At 34.4% G+C, this 14484-nt stretch overlaps 1 protein-coding gene across 1 annotated transcript; it reads right to left on the reverse strand.

Moving 5' to 3' along the window:
* Positions 1-10194: 10194 nt before the first annotated feature.
* LOC112523768 (ethylene-responsive transcription factor CRF1-like) lies at positions 10195-11001 on the reverse strand. Its single transcript, XM_025133447.1, has one exon. It carries the CDS (start codon positions 10999-11001, stop codon positions 10195-10197), a length of 807 nt encoding a protein of 268 aa, XP_024989215.1.
* Between the last annotated feature and the right edge of the window lie 3483 nt (positions 11002-14484).

Consider the following 14484-nt stretch of genomic DNA (forward strand, 5'->3'; position numbering starts at 1 on the left):
ATAAATATATTTTTATTTCTGTATATACACATTTCTGTTTGTATATATATATATATATATATAGGTTCGAACTCGTGTATTACACGGGTTAATTTATAAAAATTAAACGAAAATGATATGTATTTTATAAAGAATTAATAATTATAGTAAATTTGTAAGGTTAGACGAAGGTACAAGTCCGATTAAATTTTTCGTAAAAAGAGGCTCTACGTTGTAGCTCTCCATTAGGCACAAAATCAGGCATAGAGGCACTGCGTAATACTTGCAGTGCCTCTATAAAGCTCTGTATGAATAACTGATTGAGGCTCAGAGGCTTTGCATAGTACATACAGAGCCTCTCAGATGCTCTGAGTGAAGCCCAAAGTGAGGCTCAGAGGAGCTGTGTAGTACATGCAGAGCCTCTATGGCCGGATAATTAGAATGCAGAATATAAATGGAAAATGACCCTCTAAAGAATTAATAATAATATGAGTAAATATGAGGAACTTGTAATTTTTTTTTAATTGAACATAAATGAAAAAAACGAAAGGTAAATAAGTAAAATATTAATATAATAAATTTCATTTTGGGGATAAAGGGTAATTTAAATATAAATTTCCTAATGGGCACTCGAGTGGAAATTGGCCTGAAGCATCGACAACTTAAACGGTTATTTGTAAGCCCGTAGAGGGAAAGCACGTGGATTGTAGGAACTTTGCATCACACCTCGTAAATAACTATTTTTTTTAAAAAGTCAAGCCTGAAGTCCTTCTCCAGAATTGAAGTGAACGTTATTCAGAGTCACACGTCTGAATTATCATTCCGTAAACATAGGTCCTGCGGTGTAGATGCAGAGCCTCTGTGTCGGTCTGTATGAAGTAAGGAATCATTAGATGTTATGCAGAACCTCTGTTAAGTTCTGTATGAAGCACGGGGTCATGTTGAGAGGCTCTGCCTAGTACATGCAGAGACAGAGCTGTTACTGATGAGTTAAGGTTGGCATATACAAAGGTCGTCCTGTATTTCGATGATCATAAAGATTTCTAAATGAAGACGAACAATCTGGCCACAAGTCTGAAGTTCTTTTCCAGAGCTGATTGCTAAGTTTAGTTAAAGCTACAACTTTGTATAAATCTTCTGTAGACAGAGGCTCTGCATTGTAGATACAGAGCTGTTGTGTATCTCTTCTTTAAGCATGGAAGCAGGCATAGAGGCACTGCGTATTTTATGAAGTACCTCTGTAAAGCTTTGTATGAAACACGAAGTGAGGCTTAAAGGCTCTACATAGAACATGTAGTCCCTCTTTAAAGCTCTGTATGAACCACAGAGTCAGGCAGAGAGGATCTGCGTAGTTCATGCAGAGCCTCTACGGTCGGATAATTATAATGCAAAATATAAATGAAAAATGAGCCTCTTAAGAATTAATAATAATTAACAGAACATAAATGGAACAAATTTAAGGTAAATAGGTGAAATATTAACAAAATAAGAACCATGTATCATATATTACTAAACACTTCTTTATACACAACATTCGTTGTTTTACTGTCAATAATACCATCATCATCCATAATTAGTACTTTCAAATCTTGCTTGCTTTTGACTCTGGATAAAGCAACATATAACTGACCATGGGTGAAGACCGATTGTCTTAGAAATAAACCAACTTTTGATAATGATTGTCCTTCGCTCTTATTAATGGTCATGGCAAAACATACAACAACTGGAAACTGATTCACCGTCATTATCACCTCCAACTTTTCTTTCTCCTAAGTCCAAAATCCATTTTGCAAAATCCCTTGTTTGTTCAATTTCTGAATTGTCACTGTTTGCAGTTAGCCTCATGTTTCTAGTTAACCTTAGGACTTTGCATTTTTCCTAAATGTAAGATGAGCTTAATGATGCATTTACAATGTCTTGTCTACCCGCGTCGGGAATAACTGGTAGAATTTGTCTGAAATCTCCTCCAAAAAGAATTACCTTGCCCCAAAAAAGCATTTGTGAGTCACCACTACGTCGAGTATTGAAAATATCATTCATACTTCTATCTAATGATTCAAATGCATGCTTATGAACCATTGGTGCCTCATCCCATATTATCAAAGTAGTTTTCTTTATTAGGCTTGCAACATCACTGTCTGACTTTAGGTGGCAAAGAGAATCTTCATTGATAATAAGGGGATTTGAAACCGAGAGTGTGCCGTTCTACCACCTGTAAGAAGTAAAGATGCAATACCACTGGAAACGACGTTTACAAAAATTTCTCCTTTAGATCTTATTGTTGCAACCAATGTCTTCCATAGGAAGGTTTTACCTGTTCCACCATGCCCATAAATAAAAAACACACCACCTTTTTTCTTTTCCACCGCAGTCATGATTTCGTTATACACACCTCTTTGCTCATTTGTTAGAGCAGTTAAGAGTGTCTGAAACTCATCACGTAAATTATTATGGTTATAATCCAGCTCTTCTGCAATCAAACGATTGTTTGAAGATTCAAGAGAATCATTATCAGGATAAGGCAGAGTAGTGAAGTTTTTCAACGTAGAATTGTTACGGAGCAAAATAATTTCAATTTCAAACAAAGTAAGATTATTCACTTGTTCTTCATTGAGAGATAAATCTATAAGAAGATAACATAGATGTAAACAATCAATACATGAAATTAAAATTAAATACAATTTAATGACGACCATAGTGGTGGATGAAGACAAAAAGAATAAATTCTTTCCTATTTAGATAATAGTTGTATAAATCTATGCTTAAGATATAGAATTAACATACCTGCCGACTGTAAAGCAATTCGTTGATTGTATAGAATGCCATTTGCTAAGTATTGCCATGTTTTTCCCAAACAAATTCAGGTCTAGATAGATTGTTTGAAATCAGCATGGTTGCAAATAAGAAGCATAGATAAAAACCAGATGCAATTAAATTTGCCTCTTCAATGGCATCAATATATTCCTTGTCATCGTCTAAAAGCCCAAGAGCATAACATGCATCTCTAAAAGTAAGAAATGTTTTTCCATTTACTGTACGAATGTCTTCGAATGAGTTAGGACCTTTCACTTTATTCAAAAAAATTCATAAGTAATATAATTCTCCAATAGTAGGCGAAACTGAATGAATTCGTCCAATTGAGAACCCTTTCTTCCTTCGATCCCAACGTCCTTCATCCAATTTCTACACAAACTTTATAGGGAATTCAATGTAAGTAAGTTCTTGTGCTTCTGATAAATTTGATTACTATGCATCCAAGCTAAGAACATTGAGGATGCCACAGATGGTCTGCTTAGGACATTTTCAATATCATCTTTAGCACCAAACACCATTTGTTGTTGTCCTGGAAGATGAAAAAGAAGTCTTAAAACAAAAGGAGTTTTGTAATGAACATCATATCCAAAAATACGCCATAAAGCTTCACATGCAGAAAGGTATCTACAATCATAATATTGGTTTATCTCATCAATACCATTAAGAGTGACCTCATCATTACTGTTTTATACAATTGCAATAGTAGCTCTATCTGGACCCTTGTTGACATATTTGAACAGATATTTGATTGAAGAAGCCTGATTGCACCACTCAACATTAATGTGTGCTTGGTATCTTTTCAACAGATGTTTGTTGTATGGAACAACATTTCTGTTGTCTAGTTTAACACCTGATTTCTCAATAAAACATCCATCATCTCGTCTGCGATATACAAGATAACCATTAACATTAATTGAAGTGTGTTGAAAAAATTTATTCGGGTACTTTTTGGAACACTTTCTATCAATCATGCATGGACAATTAATGTTTTCTTCACCACACGGTCCATGGATCATGAACTTTTTTACAAGTGAGTACAAGTCTGGATCGCTGTTTTTGTCTGGGATCTCAGCTGAGATGATAGGATAAATTTGTTCTATAGTAGGTAGTTTGAAGTCTCTGTGCATAAACAAACAAATATGACTGTGAGGCAATCCATGCTTTTGAAATTCAATTGTATAAACAACTAAAAAAAAGTTACAATTTAAATTAATAAAGATAAGACTAAAGTATGAAGAAATATGTTGATACTGTTATCATAGATTGAACATACCTGCTTGAACTTTGCCAAATAACTGATTGTCTTTCAATTCTTTAATAAGTGCATCAAGCGTGATCTTAAATAAATGACAAAGACTATCAGGCCTGTCTTCTGGATTTAGACCGGTGTCCTTAACAAATCTTCTAATTTCTGGCCATTTCGGATTGCAAGTCATGGTTAGGAATAAGTCGGGATATCCATACCATTTACAAAGGGACATTGCATCAAAATAATTTTGCATCATGTACCGAGCACCACCGGTGAAAGAGGAAGGTAGTATAACACGTTGTCCAATGTTTGAAACATCCGACTCTCCTTGTTCTTGTAAATTGCATAGATTATCATATGTCTCGCACCTTAGGACTTTCTGCTGCTTACGTGTGTAATGCAATCTCTCACTTTCAATCATTGTGTAACCATCAACAATAAATTGTTGTAGAAACTTCCTTGCATTGAGAAGTAATAAAAACATATTTCTCATATCTTGAAGTTTGAAGGCAAAGAACTCCCTCATTGTTACAGTTGCTCTTTTACTTTTGCTTGAAGATGTTACTTCTCTATGGGGAATGTCAACTTTGTAACCATTTTCTCCGTATGGAAATAACAACGAATATTGAAGGGGAAGGTAAGAAGGATGCAATTCACTTATTAGTTGTAAATAACCTGTTTGATGTTGTACAATGATATCTCTTTTCTCAATTGTACCACCATCATCTCCAACAATTAAAGCTGCAACCTCTGAAGCAGTTGGAAGGTTATATGTTTTTCCATCCTTTTCTCTTCTTCCAATAAGCCGTAACTTTAGCTTGACATCAGGGTAGCATCCAAAACAATCTCTTGCAATTCTATAAGATTTCACCAAAACATTTTTTTTTGCATCTAGTATGTTCTTTAAGTATTGAATAATCTCAATGTCAAGGGAATCAGAATTTGATACAGATGCTTCTTTTTGTTCACTAAGTAAATCATAACAAATTTAAAATTAGAGTGACCATTAATATAACCATACTATGAAATTCAAATAAATTTACTAAGAAATATCACAATAAGGATGACTGTATACCTAAATGAACTGTGTCTATTTGAAACTTCATTTTTCGTATCATGTATGTACAGTTGAGAGAATTTTGGTTTTGTTCCATCTGGTGGTAGAAGACTGTCCATCCTATGGTAGTTTTGACCATTAAGCCTGTATATGTATGGTACATTTCCACTATTAATGGAAGAATCAATTCTGCCACCCATTGATGTAAATGAGAACATTGAATTATAACGACGAATGTTCTTCATAAAGTATTTGCTTTTGGAGTCCTCACAACGAAACAGGTTTACGTAACCAACAGCCATCTCTTTCTCTTTTGGAAGCTGAACTTTGCCATAAAGAAAACAAAGAGAGTAACTTGTTTTCATCCCGTATTTTTTCCCTCGAAACGCTTCATCTCTCCATAGTTTTGCAACAAAACATTCACAAATAACACTTTCATCACCATGATCCAATTACTCTGTTTAATAAATTTGAAACGAATAAGTAACTGTAAGTGTTAAACACTTGATTAATCAATAGTTACCTTCATATATTCCTGCAATTATGTTTGTGACGTCCGTCATTTTTGGAGCGTCAGCTTAGCACCTCTATAGGGTTTCTATATTTAGAATTATATTTTATTAGGGTCTAGTCATGTTGATTAGAATTCAACTGGCTTAGTTCCCAAAATATAGTTCAGAAAACCTTGTTTCGATGTGTAACTGATAAAGTTAATTTATGTAATGCCAAATATATTAAAAATGCTCCAATATAATAAAGTTGATATTATAAAGTCCAAATTAAAATATAAAAGTCTCATTTGAATGTCCAAATAATTTTACCAAAAAGGTGGAACTTTGAGTTAATGATGATATTTTATTAATATTTGACAAATTATATTTTAGTTATAATTTAAATGGGCTTTATTTTGTTTAAAAGAAAAATAATTTTTTTTATGGACTTGGGTCTTAAGAGGCCGGCCCTTTTATTCACATTTAAAACTCACATATAAATACCCCACATTCTTTGAAAACTCACATTTTTAATCCTCATTTTGCATAAACCTTTCCTCTCCCTAACCTCTCTCTCTCTAAACCATACCTCTCCAGCCGATTGCATCTTCAAGCATCATTAAAAGTCCGTCAATCTTGAAGAATATTCAAAATTTCAAGAAAAAGGTAATAGACTAGTTATGTTACCTTTATATAATAACAAAAATTCTTATTTTGTACATCTACTTTTCGGCATTGTAATTAAAGTTTCTGGAGAATTCAAAAGGGGAGATTATACATCAAAGACATGAAAATGTCTTCCAAATGATTATAATCTATGATCCACGAACTTTGAACTCTAAGAAAGTAGGAGAAAACCACATTGCATGTGGAATTTAATCATGAAAAATGTATTTTGAAAGCTGATAGATTCTGTTAGCACTTGTGTCGACTGTATCTTTTAAAATATAAGTTCAAATGTTCTGATTTTTCTTCTAAAACATACTTTGATGAGTTATCTTTCTAATGCAACTGGTCTCACTAAAAAATATTACGTTTTGAGCTTTCAAGTTCTTGATACAAGATTATGGTGCAAAAAGAGCATTGCTGACAGAATCTTGCATGCATCTTAAATCGGTCATATCTTCTTCAAAACTCATTGAAAATGGGTGATTTTTCTTCTGGAAGTTAGCCTTATGTGTGAGATTTAAAATAAAGGTAAAATCACTGAAAAATGATAAGTTTAGACCCCCCAAATGACCATCACTCGAAGAGTGTACAATCTATCTTGGGGACTGTGTCACTCAAAGTTGTAGGGTATTAATGAGTGCCTTAAACCCATCCAAAATTCTTGATATTTGGGAAAAATCTGTTTAACTCATTATTATTGTTGATATAAAAATTTGGACACAAAATGACATTTGAAAGGTTCCTTTTGATAGTAACTTGTGAGACCAAAAATTTCAGAAACAAAATTTACATTATGTCCAAATGGCAGCTTTACGTACAAAGGACTTTGATTTTAAAATATATATTTCTGGTCTATTTCAAAGAGCAAATGGCATAAGTATCAACTTGAAATCATGAAAACTCAATGGCATTACATAAGACTTACTTAACTTTATCTTTATCGAGAACCCATAGGTGATCTAATTTCTGGATGTTGGACTGTTTAGGAAGGTTAGGGCGGACGTTTAGCGCTTCAAACGTCGTAAAGTTCTTGGATATTCATCAGCAAACTTGTGAGTATTCACGACCCCATTTTTAATGCTTTTTGTTTATTTAAACTGGGGGAAAAAGCATGAAGTTATGCAAACTATACTGTTTATTTATTAAACTGTTGGACTAAAGAACTGTTTAGTCAAGATTTGTTTAAAACTGTTGGACTAAANAACTGTTTAGTCAAGATTTGTTTATGTCATGAAATATTAACAGTTTTGCATTATGATATAAATGTTAAATTGATGTACTTGAGAGTATGTTCCAAATAAAGTCCTCGTCCGTAAATGCTACTTTTTAACTCGGGCATGTCCCCGGGCCGTGGTAATTGTGGATAGCCGCTAGTGTGTTGACAGTCCCACCCAGAAAGGGGTGCACATTACCTATGTTTTTATTAGTCTAATCATGTGGAATTTGGACCACCGCTGAATTAGTACTACTACGAACTGTGGGACCTAAGTGAGTGTACGGGCTACTTATGGTCGTTCGTAAAATAATGGGGCACATTGGTCAGGAAAGGCTTAGTAGCGTCTCAAGTTTTTAAACATCGTGGTAGATTTACATTTATTATGTGCAAAAGCTTATGTATAAGTTTGCAAGTAAATGATTTATGCATTGTAATGTTTTGTGCATATGAAAACCCGTGAACTCACCAACTCTTTGTAGTTGACGTTGTTTTATGTTCATGCTTTTCAGGATTTAAGTAAGAAATGAAGTTTTGGAGCATATATGTGACGACACCGATTAAGTTCATTTTGAAGTTTTTGTAAAGAAGTATTCTATTCCAACTTGGTTATTCATGTTGAATTCGAAATTTTTGTAAAACTTGAATGGCGTTATTTAATATCTGCTGCTGTGACTCGCTTACCTGTTACATCTCGTGTTTCCGCTTTAACATGGTGTGACAATGTTTGTAGTTGTGACTGGATCAACCAATTCTTCATACAATGTAATATCAATTATTGGTATATCAGATACATTTACAGTCCTTCTTTGTAATCTATGATGCCCTGCTGATAACCGAACCATAGAAGAAGCTTGCTCTGTTGTTGATGAAGGCATTGATGAATTAGTGTTAGAACGTAACCAGTAGTGTCTGTTTACATGAAGACTTGTTGTTTGAAATATACAAATTTACTTAATATAAAACATGTGTTAGCATAGAAATTGTATTGGAATCATTACTTTAAAAATGAGGTGTATACGAGATTACACATACCATTAGAACTATCAGATAATGGATTTCTGATAGTCACATTTGAAGAAGAATGTTCAATGCTTGTATGTTCATATTGTGGATGTGTTTGGATCCATATTCTTACTATGGTAGGGAATATTATTCCTCTGACATAAAGATCTTAATCGCCTATCAGAATTTGGGATATTATCTGTGAAAAGAAAGAGGAAAGTATAATTATGAAAAAGTGCCTTCAACAAAATTTGTGAACAGATAATATTTGTCTCATTCAAAATCGAATTCAAAATGCTGTTGAATCAGATACCTTCAACATTTGATGATGTAGACTTCAATGATTGTATACTACTATTCAAAACAGTCTTTCTAAATTTTCTCCTTTCTCTAGCATCCATGGAATTTATTTTTTGAAAGATCTGCAAGAAAATAAATCCTTCAATAAGAAAGCAGTGCATGAAGTCATTACATAGTAAAACATTAGTATGAACAATAATGAGAAAATGGACTCACTTAGTCAGTTGTGTTTAGGAATTCGATTTTTATTGTAGTAGGAGACGGAAGTTGTCTGTGATGAGAATAATTTTATAAGAAGCAAATGCTTAACCAGATGAGGCGGTTATAGAAATCGTAAATTAAAGGTGTAAATACAACGTAAGTTAAGAAACTGCTTGTAAGTTTTTTTCCCAGGTTAGTCTTGCAGAGTTATGTACCAGATTTTCGAGTCAGAGTTAATGAGCAGGGCATAAAAAAGTTTAGTGTTTCATGCAAAGCGTCACCCCACACACAGAGTCTTAGACGTATCTAGACACTATTTTCACTTATGGTTCCAATAGATCTATTTGTCGTGGTTAAATTGATGTTCTAGACGAAGTAAAAATCTTTGATCTATTCCATGTAGTCACTAAGTCTAGAGTCCTCTTTTCCAGACTTATAAATCTGAATGTAAAGTTTGAACTTATATCCTCTTGTCAACATTCATAATTGTCTGACAGACTTACAAGGAATACCGACATAAAAGTCTGAGAACAAGTCTGAACTCTTTCTCCCAGTTAAAATTCGTAGTTGTCTTCGATATTTATGATGTTTACATGGATCAACGAATAAATCCCATTACACTTAAATGGCATTAGTGATACAAATCAACAACATGAAAGGCATTAGATATTTCTTATTTATCACACTAAGAATATAACTCTGAGTTATTCTATGATAAATTTATTTCTGTTGTTTATTTCCAGATTTTGAATGCAACACTGAACTCCTCTTCGGAGTTACTTTTCTGAGTTCTAAGAAAGTACGATTCTTGTGCTTCAGAGTTATGCTCCTGCATACTTCCCATATTTAGAAGGCTACTCTGAATTCCCGTCATTTAGAGTTAAGCCAATAGTTATTTTCCAGGCTAACACCAGAACTGTCATTTCTTGTGTTTCAGAGTTAATGTTCAAATTTTTCTTTAAGACTTGAGAAAAAGTCTCAACTTACTTTTCTCATTTAAAATACCTCGTGTAATATACGGGTCAAACCTTTTCGTGACCCATATATATTTTGTAAAAAAAACATCGTATACAAATGGTTGAAAAACAAAATAAAAATAATCAGCCAAACCAATAAATGTTAATCAAAAGTATGCATTAAGACAATACTAACAAATTAAGACAATAGTAATCAATTAAACAGCTCCAACAACTAACTAAAACAAGTTCGGTGCATTTTAGGAAAGCCATGAATCTAAAGTACTATCTGAAATATCTTCAAAGTAGTTCTCTATTTGTAAAGTTGAGGAAGATCCACATCCAGTATCAGGAATGAAGTCATCAACAAATGATATTGTTCCAAAATCATCAAATCTATTCGGGTCTATATACCCGAAATCATCATGCATGTTAAAAGATGGAAATTCATCACTAAATTCTATCAGGTCAAATGATTGGTAATCAAAAGGTGGTGCATCCACAAATGGAAGCTTGTGCGACTTTAGGTTGGAATGATGGTTGGACATTGATGTAACATTCACCGGCGTTGGGTTTTCCAAAACCGTCGGCATGACGAAATTTGTAACAGCACCAAGACCATGAAGTTTAATGGCAACATTATCATACACCCTGGCAGCCTCCTCCACCGTATCATATGTCACCAACCACAACCGGTGGCATGTAGCCGGATCCATAATCTCTGCTACCCACCTACCCCAAGGTCTTTGTCGGACTCCTCCGAACTTCCTAACGTTACCCGCCGAATTTCTCTTCTTCTTCATAGCTTTCTGTTTCGCTTCTAGAGCAGATGGGCTGTTTCTGGTTACTGTCATCTTCCTATTGACCGGCATCATTTTAGTTTTGCATGATTTTTGTATGTTAATTTCATTGACATACTTCTTCACAAACCACCGTCCGAAATGCTCTTCATCTTCATCTCCTGAAGAATCAGTTGCATAGAGATCGGTCATTGATATCCTCATAAGTCTTGGGCATGGTGACTTTTCTTGGTTGGAAAACTTATCTGTCATGGCCGGAACCTCCATTGTTATACTCCTTTTGTGCTCCGTTTGTTTGATCGGAGGTAACATGAAGCAACCGTCCATGAATCTCTGGTTTGCGGTAACAAAGGAATAGAGAAGTTCAAAAGTCGAAAATGGATGAGAGGTGAGGAGAAGGAAATTTTTTTATTTCTTCAATAACCAAATTTGAAAAAACTATAAATTGATTTAAAACTTTAGGATGTCATTTCAACCGTCAGTTTTAATTTTTTTTATAATAAATATTATGTCCTTTATGGTTTCCAATAAATTTTTACACTACACCCGAGTCTCATTTTTTTGTGCCTATTTGCAGATTAAACTTAGATGAAACAATATTAGGGTTTAAACGAAGAAGAAGACGAAGACAATGGTCTCTTCAGAGAAGAAAACAAGTAGTGGTTTGTGAGGGATATTGCCTGGTTCGATTCAATCACTCTCTTTCTTATGATTTTGAAAAAAAGGGTGATTGCACCGGACTAGGCTTCATTCCTTTCAAACCTTTTTGTAATAATCAGATGGCTAATAAGGTATTACCGGAGGAGTTACTATGAGTATATACAATGTTTAATGTCTATATGTTCTTGATTTCTTTAACTCTGTCCAACTTTCCTTTTTAGTGTACTTTTGAGTAGCTTTAATTTGACAGGGTTTTAGAAACCGAAGGAAAGGGTTGTATAATTTGTTAATAGCACTTTAAATATATTCATCTTATTTTGGAACAAATTTTACATATGACCTTGTTTTTATGCATAAAAATTTAAAAGTGTTATACTCTGTTCATTCAAATACCATCCTCAGATGCATCCTTCAAAACCTTTCATCATTAGATTCTTCATAGCCTTTTCCGCACAAACAGTGTTTTGCTGAATCTTGTTTCGATTTGCAATTAGTACTTGTATTATATACATGTTCAGATAGCATTTTTTACTTATGAGGAAAACCTAAACGTAATATAAATGATATATTTATATTGATTTATAAAATTATCAGCTAAAATAACCCATGTCATTACCATGTTAAGCAAAGGATGCCGTTTCATGTTCAAGTGTGGAATTCAGACTGTTAACTATTAATTGTAGAAGACCATAAATAATAAGTACTTGGAAAACCATGTTGCATATTTCAACTTTCTACATTAACATATTTCCAAATACTACAAACTATGAAAACCAATGTCATAACAGAAGTATAAGTTGGAGAAAAGGTATTGGAGTTTTATTCTAAGGCTGACAAATAACTACAAAATATAATGTTGGTCCCATAAGGGTCTACAAGAATAGAAACAGTTTGTAGAAGGGGGGGATGAATAAAAACACAGTATTTTCAAATTTAAAATATATATTGACAGAGAAGATCAATACAGATTTTACAACACTGTTTGCGGAAAGATAAGGTAAAGAAGACCTATCTAAACAGTCTTTGGTTACACACAGATCTTTAGCAATTACAAGAAAAGAGATTGCTAAAAAGAAGATGTTTTACTTAAGTTAAAAGAGGCTTGAAGTAAGAAAAGGATTGCAGAGAGATGCGCGCACTCTACAAAGAGAAGAAACACTTCTATTTTTACCCAGTGCATTAAATGAACATTTAATGCAATATGGTAGGCTTAGAGTGCGTGGCAAGCCTTAAGAGGAAGGCTTGTCCTTTGCTACAGTGAATAGTACAAAAGCACTATTCTTGAGCAGACATCCTTGCCTAAAGTTGGTGGACAAAGAGTCGACTAATCGGCTCCGTAACGGACTAACTTTTGCAAGGGTATGGTTTGTCCTTTGTGTGCAAAAGGACAAGACAACAACAATCGTGCTAAGCAAACTTCTTTTGATCGCTGAATGTTGGGATGACCTGGAGGTCTCATCATCATTTGCTGAAGCTAGAGCAGTCTTCACACATATGTAGACAGGTTTGTAATCACTGAATACCGCTTCAGATCACGTACTCGCCAGTCTCTAATCTTCAGTTTCAGTCTTCGATGTTTGCTGAAGGATCTTTGGTGTGAGTGTTGTCTTATTGAAGTATGGTTTGTCTCTGATGAATTTACAATGCAAGTTCTTCAACGATCACTGAACATACTCAGTGATGATCGCTAGAACTGAAAATACAGAGACACAAATACAATGTGAAAGGAAAAATGGATTATCATCAAATCACTGAGAGAGAGGATCAACAATCTCCTTCTATTTGATGATAAGAAGATAACATAAAGAAAGTTATCTTATCAAATAATAGTAAGAAAAAGTTACATATAAAGTACATGTCCCTTTTTACTATTTTGGGATCTTTTTCAGTTAGGTCAGTCTCAGCTTCAAAAGTTTTCTTAAGTTATATAAAAGAAAATTACAAGTACGGAAACTGAAACTGAAAGCTTATTCACTGACTTATAGAATGTCAGTGAATGATGAAAGTAACATTGGAACTCATAGACTTGTGTCCCTATTACTTTTTTCAGGGATCTTTTTCAGTGAAGTATATGGAATACTCATTTTATTAAACAAAGGAAATAATACAAGTATTACATTACATGTCCAGATCTTTACAGAATGTAAGAAAAATCACTGAAAGGAGATATAGTACATGAAGTTACAAGGAAGAGTGGATTGTTGTTTACAAACAGAATCTTATCTTAGAACATTTAGATCTATGTAATCAAGTACATCTTCATGAAGGTTTCTTCGACGTAGGAATTTCCTTTCTATCTTCAGATCGACGACTCTTCCAGGCATGCTATCATCTATCCAGAGCAAAAGATACACCAAGTGATCCATTGGATATAGACGTAGCTCTGACATTCTCTGAAATCTGACTTCACCTTCATAGTCAAGGAATATAACTCCTAACTCAGGTTTAAAATGCCCAGAGTTGGGTGTATAGGGACCCTTATCTGGCAAGTCAAGATTCCGCATAGAAATGTCAACACTCTTATGACCCTTCAGGACTACATCTAAGGAGAACTTTTTTTCATGTTCGTTCCTTAGGGATGGTCCTTCATTAGGATCAGAGAGCTTTAATTTCTTCTTCCCACCCTTCTTCAGAGTTGGCCGGTTAGGGACCTTGACATACTTGAACATCCTTTTGATGAGCTCGTTGATGGTGTCCTCGATAAGTGTCTTGTGTCTCGACTTGGATTGCTGAATGGATTGTCTGATCTCCATCCATTCGTTGAATCCATAGCGGCCTAGGTAGGAAGGATACTCGGTAATGACATCAAGATTGTCCCTGGTGATGAGCATTGAGACTAGAGTACCACCGTCTTTGGATCGTCCACTGATGCTGATGCTAATGATTGGGCGGGGACTGAGTCTCTTTATCAGCTTTGCTTCACTGCATTGCTTATCCTTCTCCACAAGTTTCAGCTTCTTCTTGCGATCAGCTTCTGCCATAGAAAGAAGTTTAGCTTGGGCTTGGACAGCACTCACCGTTTTCTTGGCTTTTTCTTGGGAAGGACTTTAGCAGCTAGTGACTTGGCCAGCTTTAGGCTGTCTTCAGTCT

Source organism: Cynara cardunculus (assembly GCF_001531365.2).
Source record: "Cynara cardunculus var. scolymus isolate 2C chromosome LG 12, CcrdV1, whole genome shotgun sequence".
Classification (NCBI taxonomy): domain Eukaryota; kingdom Viridiplantae; phylum Streptophyta; class Magnoliopsida; order Asterales; family Asteraceae; genus Cynara; species Cynara cardunculus.

Coding starts and splice junctions, on each gene's coding strand:
- LOC112523768 (XM_025133447.1), bottom strand. CDS start 11,001: ATGGAGGTTCCGGCCATGACAGATAAGTTTTCCAACCAAGAAAAGTCA.